The sequence below is a fragment of the Coloeus monedula genome (genome assembly GCF_965178545.1).
Source record: "Coloeus monedula genome assembly, chromosome: 3".
In the NCBI taxonomy this organism is placed as follows: Eukaryota; Metazoa; Chordata; class Aves; order Passeriformes; family Corvidae; genus Coloeus; species Coloeus monedula.
Genome location: NC_138783.1, coordinates 100,713,054 through 100,732,001, shown reverse-complemented (window position 1 = coordinate 100,732,001; position 18,948 = coordinate 100,713,054). Strand labels below are relative to the sequence as shown.

Here is an 18,948-nt window from a genome sequence, read left to right as displayed (position 1 = left end):
CATAACTCCTGTGCATGTAGTTAATGCTCTTTTAGACAATACATGGAAAGGATGGATGTCAGAACTGCTTAATAAAAGCATTAAAGTTGTTATATCTAATAGTCAGATCTCAATTTCAGTGTTTCAGAAAATGATAAAAGTTTCTTGTAATAAAAAATTTAAGAGATGAGCCTTCTCAGCTTGTTTATACAGGATTCTATAAAGTGGAGGTCTGGAAAAATATTTGGTTCTCTGTTTAATGAGGAAATTACACTGTAGGGGATATTAGTTTCATTTGTAGAATCTGGTTAGTTGACAAACCAGTAAGGAATGGGCTGTCAAGGCTTTCTCTTTCAGGTTTTTGATACAGAGCCATTGCCCTGATGCCAAAAGCAGGAATTACAGTGAAGAGGAGTTGTTACTATTAGTGAACCCATGATTCAGCTCAGCAGTCTCATCCAGAACCCAGTGAATATGTTCTCACTCCGTAAACCACTGGAATGTTTGGCAATGCATCAACTGTCCCCTCAACCAATACCAAGAGCTAAGTAGGTGTAAAAGCACATCACCAGGAGGCTTCTAGAAGTGGTTCTGGCACAGGTTTGATATGCTACTTCCTTCATTCTACCATAAGGTAAGCATGGACATCTTTATCCAAAAGATAAGCAGCAGCATGAGGGTTCAGAGCAGCTTTTGTTGCATTGAACACTAAAAGCCACCCTGCAATGACTTTGCAAATCAGTCATTCCCAATCAACCAATCTTGACCTGCATTCCAGGGATGCAAAACCTAAATTAACAAAACCAGCTTTTCCAAATTTGACCTAAATTTCAAAATCATGCGGATCATTCTTAGTCTTCCCTGAAGGTCTGTTTTGTAATTCACACAAATTGGCTCATCCCAGTTTCTGATGGTTTTAGCATGACCCTAGCACCTTTTCCAGGTGAGTTTGGCTGCTCCTGGCTGTAGAGGGCTTTCATACCCTGTCTGCATTCAGCACATGGCAAAGTGAGCCTGCCCCAGATATATGCACCAGGAATGACCACTCCACCATAGCATAGTTTTGCTCTGTCCCAAAAGGAGAACTGGCTGGGGCACGGGGAATGGTCGTGGGTATGCATGCACACACCTGTGCATGAAGGTATGTGCCTGCACACACGTGTGTGTATGTGCATATATGTTGGAAGACAGGCTCTTTAAGCTGCAGCCCTGGAGGAAGCACACTGCTGAAGAGCCAAAGTGTCTATTGCTCTGGTTCAGTAGCCACAAAATGTCCCAAGAACTGTGTAAGGCCTGCCTTACCAAGTGTTTTCAGGTTAGCAGGATTTCTCCAGGGAAAATGATCTAGCAATTGCTGTGGCATCTTTCATTGTTTATAAGCAAATTGTTAATTAGGACTCTATTAATGGTAGTGCTCCTTATAATAAGAAGCAAGAAATATGTAAGACACAGTCTACATCTCAGTTCAGTCCCTCTAGACTGTTATGCTATGCTATGCTGGAATTGCTTGGTTTATACTGAGCTGGTGACCTGATTGTGCTTTTATTTTGTGCCTGACAGATTTTGTCTGGCATACACATATGTCACAAGTCCAAACTAACACACTACATGAGACTGAAGTCAGGCACATGAATGACCAAGATATGCACAAAAGCATTTTTACACAGAGACACAGATGACTGTGCCTTGGCTTTTACAGGTGTCACATGAAACATCTCTTGGACCACGTGCAGGAAACAGCTGCCAGGGATGGGCATGCCATGGCAGCTGAAGCATGGGTACCAGCTTTTTGCTTTCTGCTCCCATGGGTTAGTTGAAGATAAAACTAAACAGGAGTTTTGTTATCACAAAGCTTTGACAAATTCTTGAAGTTTGTCTCTGGCTACATCCCTTATATTGCTGTACTCTACAGCAGGGTGATGTGGTTTGCAAGATTGGGGGAGCAGTCATACAGCAAATACAGAGCCTCTTGGTAGGAAATTTGAAATCACCAAATGGCAGAGATCCTGTTACAACAGTTTGTCTCCCCCACAGCCATGACACTTGATATATTAAATAATGGAAATCACAAACCCTTCAGTTTCAGTGCACTGGGAGGATTGTATTAAACTCAGTCAGCAATTATTGGTAATATGGGATAAAAATCTTTACTCTGAAAGTAAACTCTAAAAGGTCATAATGTAATCACTGCCACTGATGGTCTCTTCAGTGGCTGTTAGTCTGATTGCAAAGCAGCAGAGAAGAAATGCAGATGCATAAATCGAATACAAACCCCAAACTGCTATTTCTGTCACGCTTTTACTGGCAAAATTATAGATGCAGCACACATCATCTTTCTCCCCACTTGCTAGACTTAATAAATTTACCTTCATTCTTCGCCAAATTTCCTCTTTATTGTTGTTCTGTGAATGCTCATTATGAGAAAGCACAGAAATGCCAGATGAGACAGGAAAAGTAGGAAGTGTACAAAGGAGACAGTGGGAGAATCATATAAGTTTTCCAGGCCCTTTGTGTTGCTCACAGAAAATGTGATACATGAATTAAAGCTGCACTGTCAGATGAGATCTGGAGCCGGACATGGCAGCACCTTCCAGTGCAATGAGATGCAGAATAGAGACCTTTGCAGCCTGATCAGGGTGGTGTTGGGGTTTGCACCCTGACAGGTGCTATAAGCCGCCAGCTTGCACCAGTGCTGGCAGTCCCTGACTCCCTCACACCAACAAGTTAAATGGTAGAGGCATTTTTTGTGTCATTTCTTCATGCCATTTCTTCATCCAAGGGGCATTCCCTGCTCAGACACATCTGCAATTCCCTTCCCAAGGGAGACCTGGATCTCTTGGACCTCACCACTTCCCTAAGACAACTGGCCCAACAGATTTCAGCTGTTCCTTGGCTGTTTCCAGAATCCTGGTCCCAACCCACGGCCTGCTTATGCACAGTGGTCAGCAGAGTTATCCCAACCCATTTTTAAGGCAGTGCAGGTAAACTTCATCAAAATCTCCTGCAGATGCCCCTCGTACATACTTTAAAAAGTCTCAGATTAATTTAGTGCTTGAGCTACAAGTTTTGAGGTAACATGTTATTGCATGCCAGCTCCTACACAAGCATCTCTGTGTGCTCTCTGCCCTAGCACCACTCTGGCTTGAATGACTTCACTTTTGCTATATATTAAGAACCATTGACAATTACTGCAGATCCCTCATACATAATAATTTGCAGCCTAATAGCCTCTACTGCACCACTTAGTTTATATCACTTTGAAAATAATTTCTGCTTAATTGAGTTAAGGTCAACTCTCATTGAGAGAGCTGGTGAAGTGACTAAATGCAGTTCAGCTTATTTACTCTTAATTCATATTTCAACATTTCTGAGTGTTTACATACAAGAAGCAGATTTTTCATACAGGAAACAAACAATTAGGAACATCCTGAGCAGTACAGCTGCTTATCTTCACTGTACGTTGGGATGTGATGCTACACCTCCAAGTATGCCCAGTCCCACTGAAATTAAAATGGTCTCCCCTTCCTGGCAAATTGACTTCTTATTGTAAAATCATTAGTAAGTTACTTCTAATAGTGGCTTTACAAATGTCTCATGTGCTTCTTGAATGGCTCTAATTTGTTTAATAAGAGGACAAATTTTAGTTAATCAAAAGCTTCTGAATGGATTCTTAATTAAGTGACTGAGTTGACTGACAGGTAAAATTAATTAGAATTTTTCTCCATTTTTTTTAGTTAAAAGAGTAAAATAATCTCTTGGTCATACACATTCCCCTACATATCCCAAGACAGAGGCTACCAGGAGCCTCTCAGGCCTTTATTTTCTGAAAAGCTAATAATATCAAACTCAGTAAAAAATATTAAGTCATGAGTTGGGCATGTGCCATGTGTTCAGGGCTTGTGTAGAGCTGTTTATACTATCGAAGTGATTTTAAACAATATAAGTTTTCAGCCTTAGAGCTGCTGCTCCTTCTCTGTTTCCTTTTAGTCCTAAACACCATAGCAACCTGCCTGACCATAGGAAAAGATGTCAGGTCCTGTTTCTGCCATCTTCCCACTGTGCCCTGCCTCCCTCAACAAACTCACCAGCAGTTTCTTCTTCCTTAAAAAGAAAATATTATTGCATGGGATTGAAGTGGGCATCAGCACACAGTACCAGAACCCAAATGCTACAAGTTCTGAGTAACCCTCATTCCTGCAGCTTCCAAACCAGGCTCAATATCTCTGCAGTACAAGCTGGGCTTGCAGCAAAATGCAGCCTCTCTGACAAAACCCCAGCTGGTTAATGTAACCACCAATGCTCTGCGGAAAGATGAGACAATTCCTGTATTGACCCAAATCCAAAGCACGCTTGAATCTAAGGTGACCTTCAGCTTTAGATGAGCAGAAATTACAGAGCAACACACTGCAAATCAAAACATAAAATGCTCCTTGCTGCCTCCCAACCTTCTTCCCTCCAGTCCCAGGCACAAGGGAGCCAAAATGTCTCTCTTTCCTCCATGAGTCATTGCCTGAGCCCCAGGCACTCCTCCTGCCACCACAGAAACAGCCCCACAGTGCCTTGGGTGAGCACAGACCATGTCACCACAAGCACCCCTCTCTCCCACCTTCTTTCCTGACCTCCTGTTGCCCATCAGTCATGGCTGGGCACCTGCCCCCAAACTCAAGGGCCTTACACAACTGCAGAAGAAACTCTGCTTCAAACTAGCTGTGAAGTAGCTAATTACTGGTGATAGGTGAGAGACTATTACTGGAGAGGCTCAGGAAAGCACATTCTACCTCCTCAAATAAAATGGTGCTCATTCTGCAGCTGTGATCACAAGCCTGTCATACTTGTGACAGAATATTGCAAGGTGAAGCTGTTTTTGCTTTTTATAGCATTTTCCCCAAAGCGAGAAAGAAAATGGTTGAATAAGGTCCAGAAGATTCTTATTGCCAAATGCAAGTCTGCACATCGTTAAAATACAGCTGGGGTCACTACAGTTCTGAGGTGTTTAATCAAGGGGAGTTGCTGGTTTTTTCTCCCTCAGGTTAATTTATAATATTATAAGTTGTTAAGAGTACCTGCCTCTGCTCTGGAGAAGTCATAGCCAGATCCAAACCTCTGCTCAGAGCCGGAAAGTTTTTGTGGAATTTAATAGGAATTGAAGGTACATAGCACTTTTTAGGGCTTGGCCTGGACACAACATAGTCTTCCCCTCCAATGTAAAATGCTGAAACTGAAAGTTATGTGTTTTAGAGATATCTGTACATACCTACTGTGTTCTGCTGTGTTTATCTGGTATTTCTATCTATATGTCTACGTGTTGTTCCTAATAGCTTGTGAAGCTGCTGGCCAATTTCAAGGAGATTTGACAGAGTAGCAGGAGAATCAAGGGAGTTTGGTTTGAACATGATTCATGGAAAGAGGCAGTGAGGTAGAGAAATGACAGCCACCCAAGCTGAACCAGTGTCTGCATGGTGGCTCAACCTCAAGACATAAATCTTTAGAGAATCAAAGCATAGGACTGGTTCCACTGCTCACTGAACTGCTGCTCCACCACCCTGAAATCCATCAAAAAACATCCGCTGGAAACTTCACTGCAAGTGAAGCAGGAGTCTTAGTGAATCAAAGCTTTCACAGACAGCTAACAAATCATATACTTCCTACTGTGAAGGTCAGCCAGCTGCTGTGTTTCTATTCACATATTAAATGAATAATACTTACCCTAGAACTGAGAACTGACAGAACAAGCCATATCACTGCCTAAGTTCATCCTACCAACAGTGACCTCAGTGAGGGTTAGACTGATTAGTATATAAATACTTATGTCCAGCTTAAAAACAAAAGAAAGTGAAACTCAGTGAAGTGGAAGATTAAAGTCCATCAGCATCTTAATATGCTTTTTCCTGAAAGGTGTAGGCACTGCAGAACAGGAGTCAAAAGCAACTCTATTTGATGTTATTTCAGTATGTGGTATAAATGTTCATGAGAAAAGCTATGGAAAGTTTGCAAAGTTTACTGAATCCCCTATACCTTCACCTCCCATGCCTGTCTCACACAGTGGAGCTGACCCCCTCAGGTAAGGTATCCACATGATTGCAAAAGAAAATGACATTTGTACCAATGGTTTATTATGTATCTCATTAGGGGCAACTATTTTCAACCATTAGTTGCCTTTGGAATGGACATTGCATGGTGTGTTATGGAGGGAGGGTGGAAGCATGCCACATGTAGAAGTATAAATGATACTTCAAACTGATAACAGTAATAAAGAGACACTATCATGGTAACAAATGGACACTGTTCACTGTTATAAAGATTTGTATCCACACTCCCCTAATTTGTTGCCTTCCTTTATATAGTGCCCTTTACAGGTTTTTATTTTGGTCTTGCTAACAGCAAGGGAAGTGTAATTATTCTTGCTAGAAGCTGATGTGGTTTGTGCTATCTCATTCCTTTTCCCATTGATTCCTAAGGTAAATGAAAGAACAGGCTGTATGGTAGTAATTTTTTTTTCTCAGAAATGCAGCTTTTTCTTTGTGTGCACCAGCAAAGCACTAAGCTCAGAGTAGGAGGATGGCAGCAACCATGGTAGCACTCACCTGTGCCTAGGGGAAAGCCTAAGTCCTCGCACTAGTGGGAGCGTGGGACAGCTCCCAAGCCTCCTGTTCCCACAAGCTCCCAAGCCTCCTGTTCCCCCTGTTCTGTTCAAGACAGAGGGGCTGCTTAATGGGATAATTTATCCCAGACCTAAGTTGGCATCCATTCTCATATGTATGTATACATATTATATATATATCTGCCCTGCAGTACTGTGTGATAGGAAAGGAGGTTCTGAGCAGTGCCTTTGCAATGTCTGGGCTACCTGCTTATAATAAGCTGCTAAGAAAATGCTGGTACAGCTTACAGCTCTTGGGATGGTCTTACTGCTGGGGGACAAAGATACACTCCACATTCCCTAAACCAGGAAAGAATAGGATGCCTCACAAGCAAATAGGCAGAGGCACATGTCCAAGTGCATCTGCCAAACCTGAGTATGTGATCTTGGCTCAGAGGAATAACTTGGATGAGAAAAAAGGATTTAATTCTCCCCATTCCCTTGAAAGAAAGAAAGAAACAGAAACATTGCAGTGCAGTTAATACAGTCACGGCTGAAAGACCAAGACTGTGGCTGATTGTACAGCAGCACATCAGCCAACATAATCAGCCAACCCACAGCCTTCCAAAACATGCACAGAAGTCCTTTTCCCTCCCTCTTCCCTTCCCAAACCTAGAACTTCCTCCCCATTAAATCCTTTTTAATCTACAAAGACCAATGGATCAAGGAGCAGGTGGATCCAACACAGCTTTGTCCCGTACCCAGCTCCCTTTAGGAATGAGGGAAGCCTGGTCAGGCAGAAGGGAATTCAAGGTCTGCAAGTGTTGTACAATTCAGGTTTTCACCTGACAGCTTTTGTATCAGAAAAACATCCTTTCCACTTAAAAAATCTGATTGTTTATATGTCCATATTATTGATTGCGAAGGACATCTGAATATCTTTGTGCATTGTTAAGCAGTTCTAAAGACTGTGCTGAAGTCTGGTGTGTGTACAATGATCAAAAGAAACATCCTCAATTAGTATTGGAATTCAGCCAGGATTGTTCATCTTATCAAAAATTAAAACTGAAGCAAAATTTGGCAGTGTCACTATGCTAGCCTAAATTCCTGTCAACATATATTTTTTTATGCCAATCCTTCTCTCACCTCTCCAAACCCATCCTCTTTGCTGCAGTTTTTTTAGCTGCATACCCAGGTCTTCAACAGCAAAAGACAGTGCCTAGGTAGAAACAAGTACTCTCTGCTCTCTTATTTTGGGCAGGACTTTCAACCTCTTAAAAGAAGAAAGAAACAGACTTTCCTAGTGCTGTTTAAAAAATTACATGCACTAGCATATGAGCTAGACTGGACTTGTCTTCTCTTTCAGAAGTCCATCTAGATTGAATTTTTTTCCTCTTTCAGTTTCTCCCAAAAACTTCACAACCGCCTATGACACGACACACACAAAAGGTGTGCCCACCTGGCAGCTGTCCTCTGCCCAGATCACCCTCTGAGGGGCTGGAGGGCAGCTGCTGCAGGCACCCCTGCCACGCTGCAGGACACACGGACCTCAGTCTGTCCCCACGTAATGCAGTGGCAGTTCTCAGCACTGAGGATCAATCCTTTGCCAGCACAGAAAGCGGCTACCAAATTAAGTGTTATTACTCACGGGCAAAACTGTTCTTCTTCCACTTCGTCCATGACTTCACTGATGTCCCAGGGAATGCAAAGGGTTTGCTTTTTCCCACTGCCCGAGTCCCTCTCCATGATGGAGACAGGAATATATCACCGACCCTGCCCTTGGTGGGAGCAAGGAGCGCATGAAGCCGCTCTGCACCTGCTGCCCCTCAGCTGGAAAACGCTGGTGCAAGCTGGGCTTACTCCTTTCTCTATCAGAGCAACTTGGGAGAAGGAAAATCGCACACAGAGAAGGGGGGAGAGTGGTGGTGAGTGCATGGAGTCCAATCACTTTACATCATTTTGCAAGTTGGAAACAAGATACGGTTAAGAGGTCATGTGCCCTGAGTGATTTACAAACATAATGTCTGCACAAGCAGCCGCATGAGGTTTTCTTTTCAACAGAAGCAGTGGCTTTTATTGGTAATTTGTCCAACATCCAGGCTTAGAGATTGCCCATCACATATAACAAAAAGTGTTAAAGCACTTAAAAATATATTAAATCAGTTTTGAAACCCACACAGTTGGGGGATGGTGCTTCCTCCAAGCAGTTAGCTGAAGTGTAGGATTTAGCACTTTCAGTAGCAGACTGAAAGCCTCTCCAAGGCAGCAAGAAGAGCCTTGGATCCTAACACTCATATTTGATAAGGAAAAATAGCCTCTTTTTCTGAGCCAGGCCAATTTACTACAGGGATAAGGAAGACGACACTGCGAACATGGCTCTCTGTGTATCCACATTCCCCTTTCAAGTGAAAAATGAGGAGCACAGCAGCAGTCCTCCACTTGGTATTGAATCAAGCCAGGATGCTGATAGGAGAGTCTTACACAACACAGTCAATAAATCACACACCTTTCCTTGTGTACCTTTGTCTGGAAGGGGCTAACCATAAAATGTTTGTAAAAACCAGAAGACGGTCTTTCCTTACAGGAGAAATTGTGAACTCACATTTCCAGTGTTTAAAGTCCACCTAAAGGGAACTTAAAATGCAGCATGATCAGAGAGGAAGTGAAAGCTGTCAGGTATTTAGCTAGCAAGAAAAGGAAAGAAAGAGAGATGCTGAGCACAGGGCAGTGGGCTGAATATCTCTGGAAGCCTTACCTCCAATTATGGAATACAGAGGATGATTTAAAGGGATATTGTAAATTCAAATTCAGTGTTTTAAATAATTTATAGTTAGAACTTGATTCCCTTGAAGAGTCTATCCCTACACTGGTTTAGCTTCTCTCATCTGCTTAATATGTTTCACACCTCTCTTGTAAGCACAAACTGAATTTAAAGAGGCTAGAGATTTTCTTAGAGAAAACAAGATCAAATTTGGTAAAAAATGCAGGAAACATTTGGCACAAAAAAAAAGGACTTTTTGTCAGAAGGTATTTTAATAATCTGCAGTGGCCTCAGAACCTCCTGGGGCTGAAGACCACTCCATGGCTCTTAGTTGTGTTCTGGGCCAAAAGGGGAAAATGTGCAGAATCTTTGTGCACAAGCCCCACCGCACAGGCAAAAAAAATGCTAGACAAGTCCCTGATGCTGTCCTTGGACCACCACAAGTAATTCATGTACACTGTGCTTTGTGAGGGAGGGCTACACTGCACACTTGATAGAAAATGAAGAGAAAAATGCAGATAGGAAGGAGGCAGAGATCCCAGGAGAGGAAGAGCATCTACCTGTTGGCCACAGCCTTGGGAGAACCAAAGTCTGAGAAAAGGGGTTCATCAGTGCCCTGCTTGCTGCTGCTGCAAGGCGACCATATCTTTCACATCTACTGTAAGCAAGCTGAGCTGGAAATCACTGTCAGCCTTCTCAGGGTAAACCAGCTCGCTGAGTCCTCACACAATCTTCTTCTCACAGCTTTCACAAGTAGATGCCCAGGAGCAAGAGCTTCCCACTGCATTTAAACTGTGGCAGAAATTACGGTGCTAGTCCAGCTGGGCATTGCCCACTTCTGCCTCTCCACCTCCTCCTGACAGTCTCTTGGTGTATATAAAAACTGCAAGCCTGGAAATAGAACCCTCTATTTTAGTTTTACCACCATTTGGTACTGTGAGTCTATGACACACGGCCAAGGCTCCTAGGGAAAACCACAGTGTGAACAGCAATTGGAAGGATGAGAAGAGTCTGGACTGTGATGCTGCTGCCCTGCACCAAAGGTGTTGCAGAGGCTCAGGGATGATGGGAGTGCTGTATGAAACAGCAACCCCTGGACTGCTACCAGGTACCTTGGAAGCAGTTCTTATTCTGAGCCACAAAATACAGATACAAATTAATGATAAAAAGTTACTTCTTCCCTCTGTCTGGGCCTCCTTTCCTAAGTTACCTTAGGGAGGTACCTAGGGTATTTCTGACAATGCAGATCTCAGACAGCATCGTTTTAATGTGACAGCATTTCTATTTCCCTCTCTAGCTGGACTGTGCTTGGTGTTCTCTCTTCCTACCACATCTAAAATAAGGACACTGCAGCCGTTTTGACAATTCTCATATTGAAATTCCAAATGGTTGTGAGTGCAATGCAGAAAACACTTTAAGGGACTGTGGCTCTTCAATTATTTACGACAATATTATACATCCAGATCTGTCTTAACATAAATAGCATCAAATGAGAGCAGAAAGAGAATAAAACATTTGAGCCTATTTTTGAGACACCTAACATGCCATGGAGCTCCACACCCGCCCTCTGAGATCTGTTTGCTCTACTCGCTGCTGCAGCAGAGGGTGCATTGGTAATCCTGCCAGAGAGGAGAGAAAACCTTCCCTAGAGCAGATAGTATAGTCTGCAAGGTACTTTGCAATTATTAATGAAAATGTCCAACTCCTCTGTTTCTCTTAATGGAGGCTCTAAATACATTTTATTTCATGCTTTATTTTAGTCTGAAAATCCTGGCATGGCTGGCACCGATGCAAATGTCTCGTGCCCCACCAGGGCACAGATGAATTTGTAGGTGATTAGTGGGAGACCAGATGGCTTCTCTGAGCCCTGAGTGTGCAGGACCCCCACTCCCAGTTAAGATACTCTGCCAGACTTCTTACTGCTGCTTCATTTTTCAGGTACCCAAATCAGCAGTCAGCGGAGATTTAGGAGCACTTCATCACATAAAATGCACACTGCATTAGTATTTGGAGTCTTTGTCAAATGACTGGTGAATCTCAGGGTCAAGACAATATATCTTCTCTTGCCTCCATGTATCACAAAGTTAGGAAGTGCAAGACACTCCCGTCTCCCTGAGAACTGCTGGGAGTCACCACTCACTCCCGAGGGCCCTGTGGATTTAAGCAACTTACTCCAGGTAAGTCTGCAGCAGTGAGGAAGAAAACACCAAAATGGTTTCTCTCCCTTGAGACTTATTTCCTGAAAGTGAATGTCAGTCCAGAAGTACTATGATGCCTTTATTCCAGAAAGCCAGTTTACACTGACATTTAGAGGAAATACCTTACCTGTACAGGCCCCCTTCTGGGATGCTTTGGCCCACTTCAGGAACAGCCATAGTCCCCCAGTAACTCTAACAACATCAGAGCTGGCTGTTCCCCTCACTATCACTGCCCAGAAAAGCAGATGATCTCTTTCAGACAGTTTAGGAGAAGATATTCAGAAGGGAAAGGAAGAAAATTGACCTTATTTTATCTTAGACATGGGAAAATATCCCCTTGCTTAGGTATATGACTGTGTTGGAGTAATTTTCATAACTTGGTCATAACAACTAAGGAAAGTTAAACACAGCTCAGGGAGATGCCTTCATGTATTTAATTTGACTTCCAAGAGCAATTCCATGGAAACATATGGGACTGCTCATACAAACAGAGTTACAGGATATGCAAGCTCTCATGACAATGGATTGCTCTATATCCCAGTGACTTTTACAGACCTGAATCTTTGCTGACCAGCGCTCTTTCTTTGGAAATCCCTTCTGCAGCTGAGTTTGCAAACAGGAGCATGGTGTACAGTGCAGTCACACAGGCAGGCTCTGTGTGTTAGTGATTCCCATGCTGCACAGCCATTCACCAGAGATTTTGTACACAACCTCACTACCTTAAACTCAGTTGTTAGCTAAGAAAAGAAAGAACAGTTGAACAAAGGAAGGAAAATGGAAAAGACAAACAGGTCAGCTTGCCTGTTGAAAGCCTTTACAAAAATACATCAGAAAAATCAAATTAATTTTTTCTTTTCTCTAAGAAAAACATCCAATCCAAAGACATTTTAAATAGATTCACCAACCCTGAGCATTCTCTGATACATTCTCCCCTTCCTAGGACCCACAAAAATAAAATTTGCTGGAGAACACCTAATAGCAGAGTCTCTGTTCCTCAACCACACTCCTACGGGAGACCATCTCTGACTGCAAACCCACCTATGCAGTGCAGGTAGGAGAATTACTGAAGAAAATTATATTCCCATCCTCCATGTATCCCAGTCCTACCTTCCTAAACCCCATCAGGGAGCTGACAGGGTTTAGCATTGCTTGGAGCTGCCTGGCATTGGCTCTGCTATACATGGAGGAAACTTCTGGCAGCTTCTCACCAAAGCCACTCCTGTAGCCTCCCCACTATCAAAACCTGGACATGCAAACCCAATATACTCATCTACGTTTCCATTATCTTTTAGGGAGAAAATCAGTTTCTGAATGAAAAGAGAAAACAAAAGTTGTTGTGTAACAGGTGTATCAGAATAACTTTGTTAATTTTCACTGGGTAAAAGGTAGATCAAAAACAAGGGAGTTTTTTCTTTCAAAACCTTATCTCTTCTCACAGATAAAGAGGAAAAGGAAATCTCTCTGTAATTAGTCAAATTGGTTTGGTACTTTTCCTTTCTAGAGCATAAATCAAATAAGAAATCTTTCTAAAGAAATTATCTTCATCTACTGCAAGGCTTTTCAGAGGCAGCTCAGTATCTAGAAGATCACAGCAAACTTAATGATCTTTTCATTCACATGTAGCCTTCAAAAATACATTTTAATTGACATTAGGAACTTTAAGAACTTGTATTGACTTTTCGAGGTAGGCAAGGCACAATAACTTTTTTGTTCTCATTACATTAAATGGAAAAGTGTTTTGGAGATGGCACATGCTAGTGCTCAGCATGAGTCTCTGGTGTTCACGCAGGCACCAGCAAAGGTGCAACCTGTAATTTGGAAGATGAATGCAGGCCCTGTCAGGGGATGAAAGTGACTGGGTGTTGTGTCTGCAGGGATTCTTGGACTCACAGTGCCTCCTGTAGGTACTGACGGGTTCCACTGGATGTCACCTTCTGATGAGGACCCCAGTGACTACGGGCAAGTGTTTTCACCCAGGAAGTGTCACCAGTGCAATAGCAAACCCTAATGTCGATTCACAGGACTCCCTTGGAGCTTCTATAGCATTACAGTCCTAACCATTTTAACCCAGTTGGTGTCAGCGAGCAGAAAATTGGTCACTGTTTACTCAATTTTCTTTCTTTTAGAGTTTGAAGCTGTAAGAGTTAGTCAATAACCACAAAAGACTGCAATCTAGATAGATGGGAGGTGGAAACAGAAACAAGACTGCAAGAGACACAAATTGCCTGAAACCACACAATAGCAAAGAGCAAGTCAATATCCTATAGACAGAATTGGATTTTACCTTTTAATCAGAAACATACCTCAATTTTTTATCATTTATATCATTTTACTTCCAACATCAAATGATAGCTCCATAAAAGTAAAGCAGTTCTCTTAATTGAAACCCTTTCTGGGCTCCTCATTATCTCTGGTACAAGAAGCCTAATAGAGACAAGCCAGGAATCAAGGACTAAATCATTGGTATTGTTACTTTTATTATTATCATAGTTGCATTTGAGCTACCCACAAATTTTACATACAGCTGAAGTGAAGCTGAGCTTTTATTTCTTTCACTGAACCATATGGGCAAAATTATATCAAGTCTCATTGCTGCTTTTTAATCCTTCCCATGTTTGGAGCCTTGTTAGCTTGAGAGGAAAAAAAGAGAAAATGCAGCTGACTTTTATCATTAAAACTCACCAACTGTCATTAAAAGACCAACAGGCACATCAGGCATGGCTTGTCTGTGTCACGTGTGAACTCAGCCTCGGCACTGCCCGCACGTGTGTGCAGGTGCACCAAACCTGGCAGTGAAATGGTGGCCTGGGGACATTGGCAGCCCTGGGGACAGCCAGCACCATCCTGTACTTCCGGGCAACTGTGGCTCTCCCGAGTCCTGTGTGGGCTGTCTCTCACAGGTTACAGGCTGAGAGAAAGAGCAGCACCAAAAATGTTGCTCTGCCCTTCCCTTCAAATCAGATATATCCTCCACGTGGTCACTGTCTGAACCCGTATTGTAGCTGTGCTGTGGGAGAGAAGGATCTGTTCAGAGAAATCCCATCTTTTCCAAGACCAAAAGAGAGAAAAACTGCACAGACAGAGTGACATGACTCTGACTCCCCTGTAAAGCTGGTGGGAAGAGAATAAATGCAAATGCAGGCCCTGCAGCAAGACAGTGTGTGTGCCCTGCCACCAGCCCGGTGCCTGGTCTGGGAGAGCTCCACTCTGTCCACAGGCTGTGGTGGGTCTGGGGATGCGAGTGACCCTCGACCCAGGCCTCTCAGAAGTGCCCAGCTCATTTCAGCTCTGAAGAATTGCTAGAAAACCTGATTCTGCATATTTTGTAAACCCATGGTCTCTTGCAACATCATTATCTCATTAGATTGGCTTCTTTTATACCTCTGAAAGATAGAGAGAGCTCTTTGAACTTCCTGGATGGTGATGAGACAGCAACCAGTGATACTCTTTAATACACTGAATTTTATGTACCTTTTTGTACCTCATAAATGTGACACTTTCCTTGTGACTAGGTGGTTGTTTCAGTGTTTACCAGGTACTTACTTCTGTCACAATATACTATTTTGCTCCTGAGACTATAATTCTGTCACATATACAAAGCTGACTTAAAGTGAGAGAACAGGAGATTAACTCCTAAACAATAACATTATTGTTTTCATAAAATTTTCCATAGGGAGGACAGATTTAGCTACTTTTGTTCTTTTAATCTTTTGCTCTTTTCAGTGGATGGGTAAGTCAAGCTGCAGGAATGGGGGCAGAATTCGGCATGTGGAAAACAGTTCTCTTATCTAAGCCTTCCCAAGTCAAAAAAAAAAAGTATCTAGAGTTGGAGTTCTAAACAAAGTTTTTGAAAAATGGTTTTATCAGGCATCACAGATTCTTTCAAGCACTTCATCAGTTCATGATGAAATGAGCTCAAAGATGAGATGAATGGATCAAGTCAGCCTGATCAACAGAAAATGAGAAGATATAAAAAAGAAGGTAATAAACACATTTCAGCTTCTAATTAGTCTATCAAAAGCTCTGCTTTCTCTATAGTCTAAAATAAGAGAAAGATTAATAAGATTTTTCAAAGACTAGCTGTATGATCATTAGACTTTTCCTTTTATTCACATGTATTTTTAACCTTTTCTTATAAGAACATTTTTTTTAAAAAAAACCCTTTATGTAAGGAACATTATTAAGCATCTTTTTCTCTTTTTGTAACATCTACGTGTGTGAACAGCAGACAAATTATTACTAAAGCTTTGAAAGAGCCTCAAAACACACTGATTCTGCTAACAGTCAATACATGAAGGGTACAGAATTTTAACCCACAATCTCCCAAACTGTTTCTCTCATCCTCTATGCACTTGTCTGTCCTGAAGCACAGCAAGGAATATTAAAAGCATATAAAACATATTTTACACTGAATAAATTATACAAACAATTTAATTTAGAAAGTAGACTCGCCCAGACATGGTAGTTCTCCCACCCCTCCACTCTTCACCTCAGGGCAGAAGGAGACCTCTGGTACAGAGTGTTCACACTTCTGTTCCCTCTACACATGTGAAGTTTTGTTTCTGTGAGCAGGCAAGATTGCAGCTCCAGCTTGGATAGGATTGCTAAATGTTTTGACAGTTTGAGAAAAACCCAATAACGCAGCTTGTTCTCATATTGTAAGAGTAACGGTTTGCATAAAAATTCCCAGGGACGCTGCTGGGAGCACTGTTTGACTGGACTGTAAGATCTCATTGCATCGTCAAAAGAGCACAATCAATAAGCCCTACCTACAGCTGCTTTAAAATGGAAGCCATTTAGAAACAATAACAGCTGACAAAACCAATCTAAACCATTACAGTGCTAAAGGCCTTGGTCCTGCTTTACGTCCTGCATCATAAACCTGCAGGCATTGGATGGACTTGCTATTTTTTGGCTCACCTGTGTCAAACCTGGTGAAAATGGGAACCACATATAATGCAAAGGGCTCCAAACCTGAGCATTATACATGAAACATGTAACTCTGTTTTCCAAACCTAACAACAGTTGCTGTCAGCTGCATGAAAAGTACAAATCCGAAATCTTCTGCCAAACCAAACTTGAGCCTTAATGTGAAAGCCCAGATTTTATAAAACGGGTAGATATTATTAAGAAGACAGCTAATCAATCAATTACCAACACTCAGCTTCTCACCAAATCTGGTGCCATTTGTAACATGAACTGAGATCCTTGACTGGAATGAGATGCCGTAGAAAGGCAAAGAATGATTGTGGGTACTCACAGCCCCGTGATGAAGTGCCAAGGAAATGTCAATAGCAGTCAAACAGTAATTTTCCTGATTACAACATGTAATCTAGGCTGCCCTTTACTTGGGGCTGATGCAGAGTTTTAGGTCAGCGGCTTCAGACAACTGAATTACAAGCTGTGGCTAGGTGAAAAAAACACATATTGAATTCTAAATGTATACCTCAGTAACATTATCTTCAGTGGAACATAAGCACATCTGTAGTTTATAAATGTGTCTAAGTGCCATCCTGATGGGAATATGTTGTTAATGAGGCTTACTACAGTAATTTATATTGGAGTCATTTACAGGCCTGAGTCCCAGTGTGTTTGGCATAGCACAAGAATTGGAGTAGCAGTTTCTCTGCTCTCTGAATTACACAGTCAAAGTATGGGAGAGAGAAACAAGTGATTAGCATAAAGAGAGGGGAAGTGGAGAACAAGCAGCAGGTATGTACACAGCAATGGGACATTTGAAAATAATGAGGCAAACAGGGGTCACTGCACATGGAGAATTGCTTTCCTCCCTTTCGTCTAACTTCAGATTTTACAATGTAAATTTGTGAATCTGAGTTGGTTGCCCAATACCATCTGCATCGTGTGCATTTATCTGGATCACCAATTTATGCTGAAGACAAATCATACTTTAACACATATCTTCATCTCCTGGTGCTGCAATGGTGCCCCAAATGACTAACTCAGATGCAGGCATTGTACAAAGTCACTGCCCATAAAAAGTAATAAAAGACAAAGGATTACTTTTAATTCTAATAATAATGTCTCCCACAGTAACTTTAGCTGAAGGGTGGACATTCACAGTGTGTGAAGTTCCTGTATTTATCCAGATGAATTACAAGTCAGGCAGGAGTTCCTGGGAAACCCTGAAGCTTGTCCAGAGAAGGCTTGTCCCCATACAACCCATGACACTGGCCCAGGCAGCCTCGTGTTTGATGTTCAGAGAGAGCCCTTTGCCTGAGTCCTGTGCCATATGTGCAACAGCCTTGCAGCAGCAATACATGGGTGAAGCTGGTCAGGCAGAAGGTCCCTCCATACAGATTTTGCCCTTTCCTGCAGCGGGTTGCTGTGTAAAACTGGTGGGGAGCTGCCATCCACACCCCACTGTGTGAAAGTCTGCAGGCCTTGCAGCTGTACAGTGCTTTCTGCCTCACTGACACTCACCCTGAGCTTAAATGACCTCACTACAGGCTAGGGTTGGCTTTGCTGCAGTCATCCTGTTATTCTAGGTGACCGATTTGGCCTGGACTATGTGGCACTACTGAACACCTGACTCTTCATGTCTGTAGTGCCACTGAAGTCAGTGCATAATAAGTGTGCCTCTGTCACAACGAAATGTGACATTTTATTTTATATTTAACCAGTCACATGGCATACCTATCTCCTAAGTCTCTCTCCTCTCTCAAAGGGGTAAACCGTCTTACTTCTTGACACACTCTTGGCAGGATCAGGGTCCCAGCCTGATTACCAGTAACTTTTGAAAACACCCAATATTAAGACCTCCAGAAGCAGAAGAGATGTCTGAGGTTTAATTGACCCTAGAGCAAAGCTGCCAGGCAACAGCAGTCTTAGGGTGGATACAAGAAATGCAAGCCAGGAGCACACCTCCTTTTGCTCATTCTCTGGGCTGTACTCCACCAAGCAGGTATTCTGGACCACAGCCTGTTCTGCTAGGTACTGCAAAAGGGAAAATCATAAAGATGGCCCTTAGATTTGAAAACTTACATGATAAAGCAAATGGACATGTAGACCAGATGCTACCACTGTGATGATCTGAGTGTCATCATGCTTGTTTCATAATTTCCTTTGTAACCTTGTCTAGCAATGTCTATAAAGATACTTATGAAGAAGGCACTAGCTTTGCTATGAAGAATGCCTCCATAAAGCACATTGCAAATTATATCACACACTTTTTAAAAAAAATACAATATTCAGTATACTATACCACAGATATTTCTAAAACTTCAACAATTTCTAAATAATTGCCAACTGCAACTGTGTAAATGAAATGCTACAATGAACAGCTATGTTCTGTTGTTCTCTAGATGCATTCGCTGTTTTGGATAATCTTTTATAGTGCTGCAAAAGAGGTTTTGTATTAATTAGGTGGCTCTTTGTTGAAAGCAGCTGATTTACTAAATATCCTGCTTATC

At 42.2% G+C, this 18,948-nt stretch overlaps 1 protein-coding gene across 1 annotated transcript in view; it reads right to left on the bottom strand.

Moving 5' to 3' along the window:
* The window catches only part of FRMPD4 (FERM and PDZ domain containing 4), a gene marked incomplete at both ends in the record, with an annotated part of 407,102 nt that extends 398,797 nt beyond the window's left edge, over positions 1 to 8,305 (bottom strand). Inside the window, one exon of the mRNA XM_082278916.1 lies at positions 8,208 to 8,305. Within this exon, the coding sequence (XP_082135042.1) occupies positions 8,208 to 8,305 (98 nt within the window). The remainder of the gene's footprint in view (positions 1 to 8,207) is intronic.
* Positions 8,306 to 18,948: the final 10,643 nt, after the last annotated feature.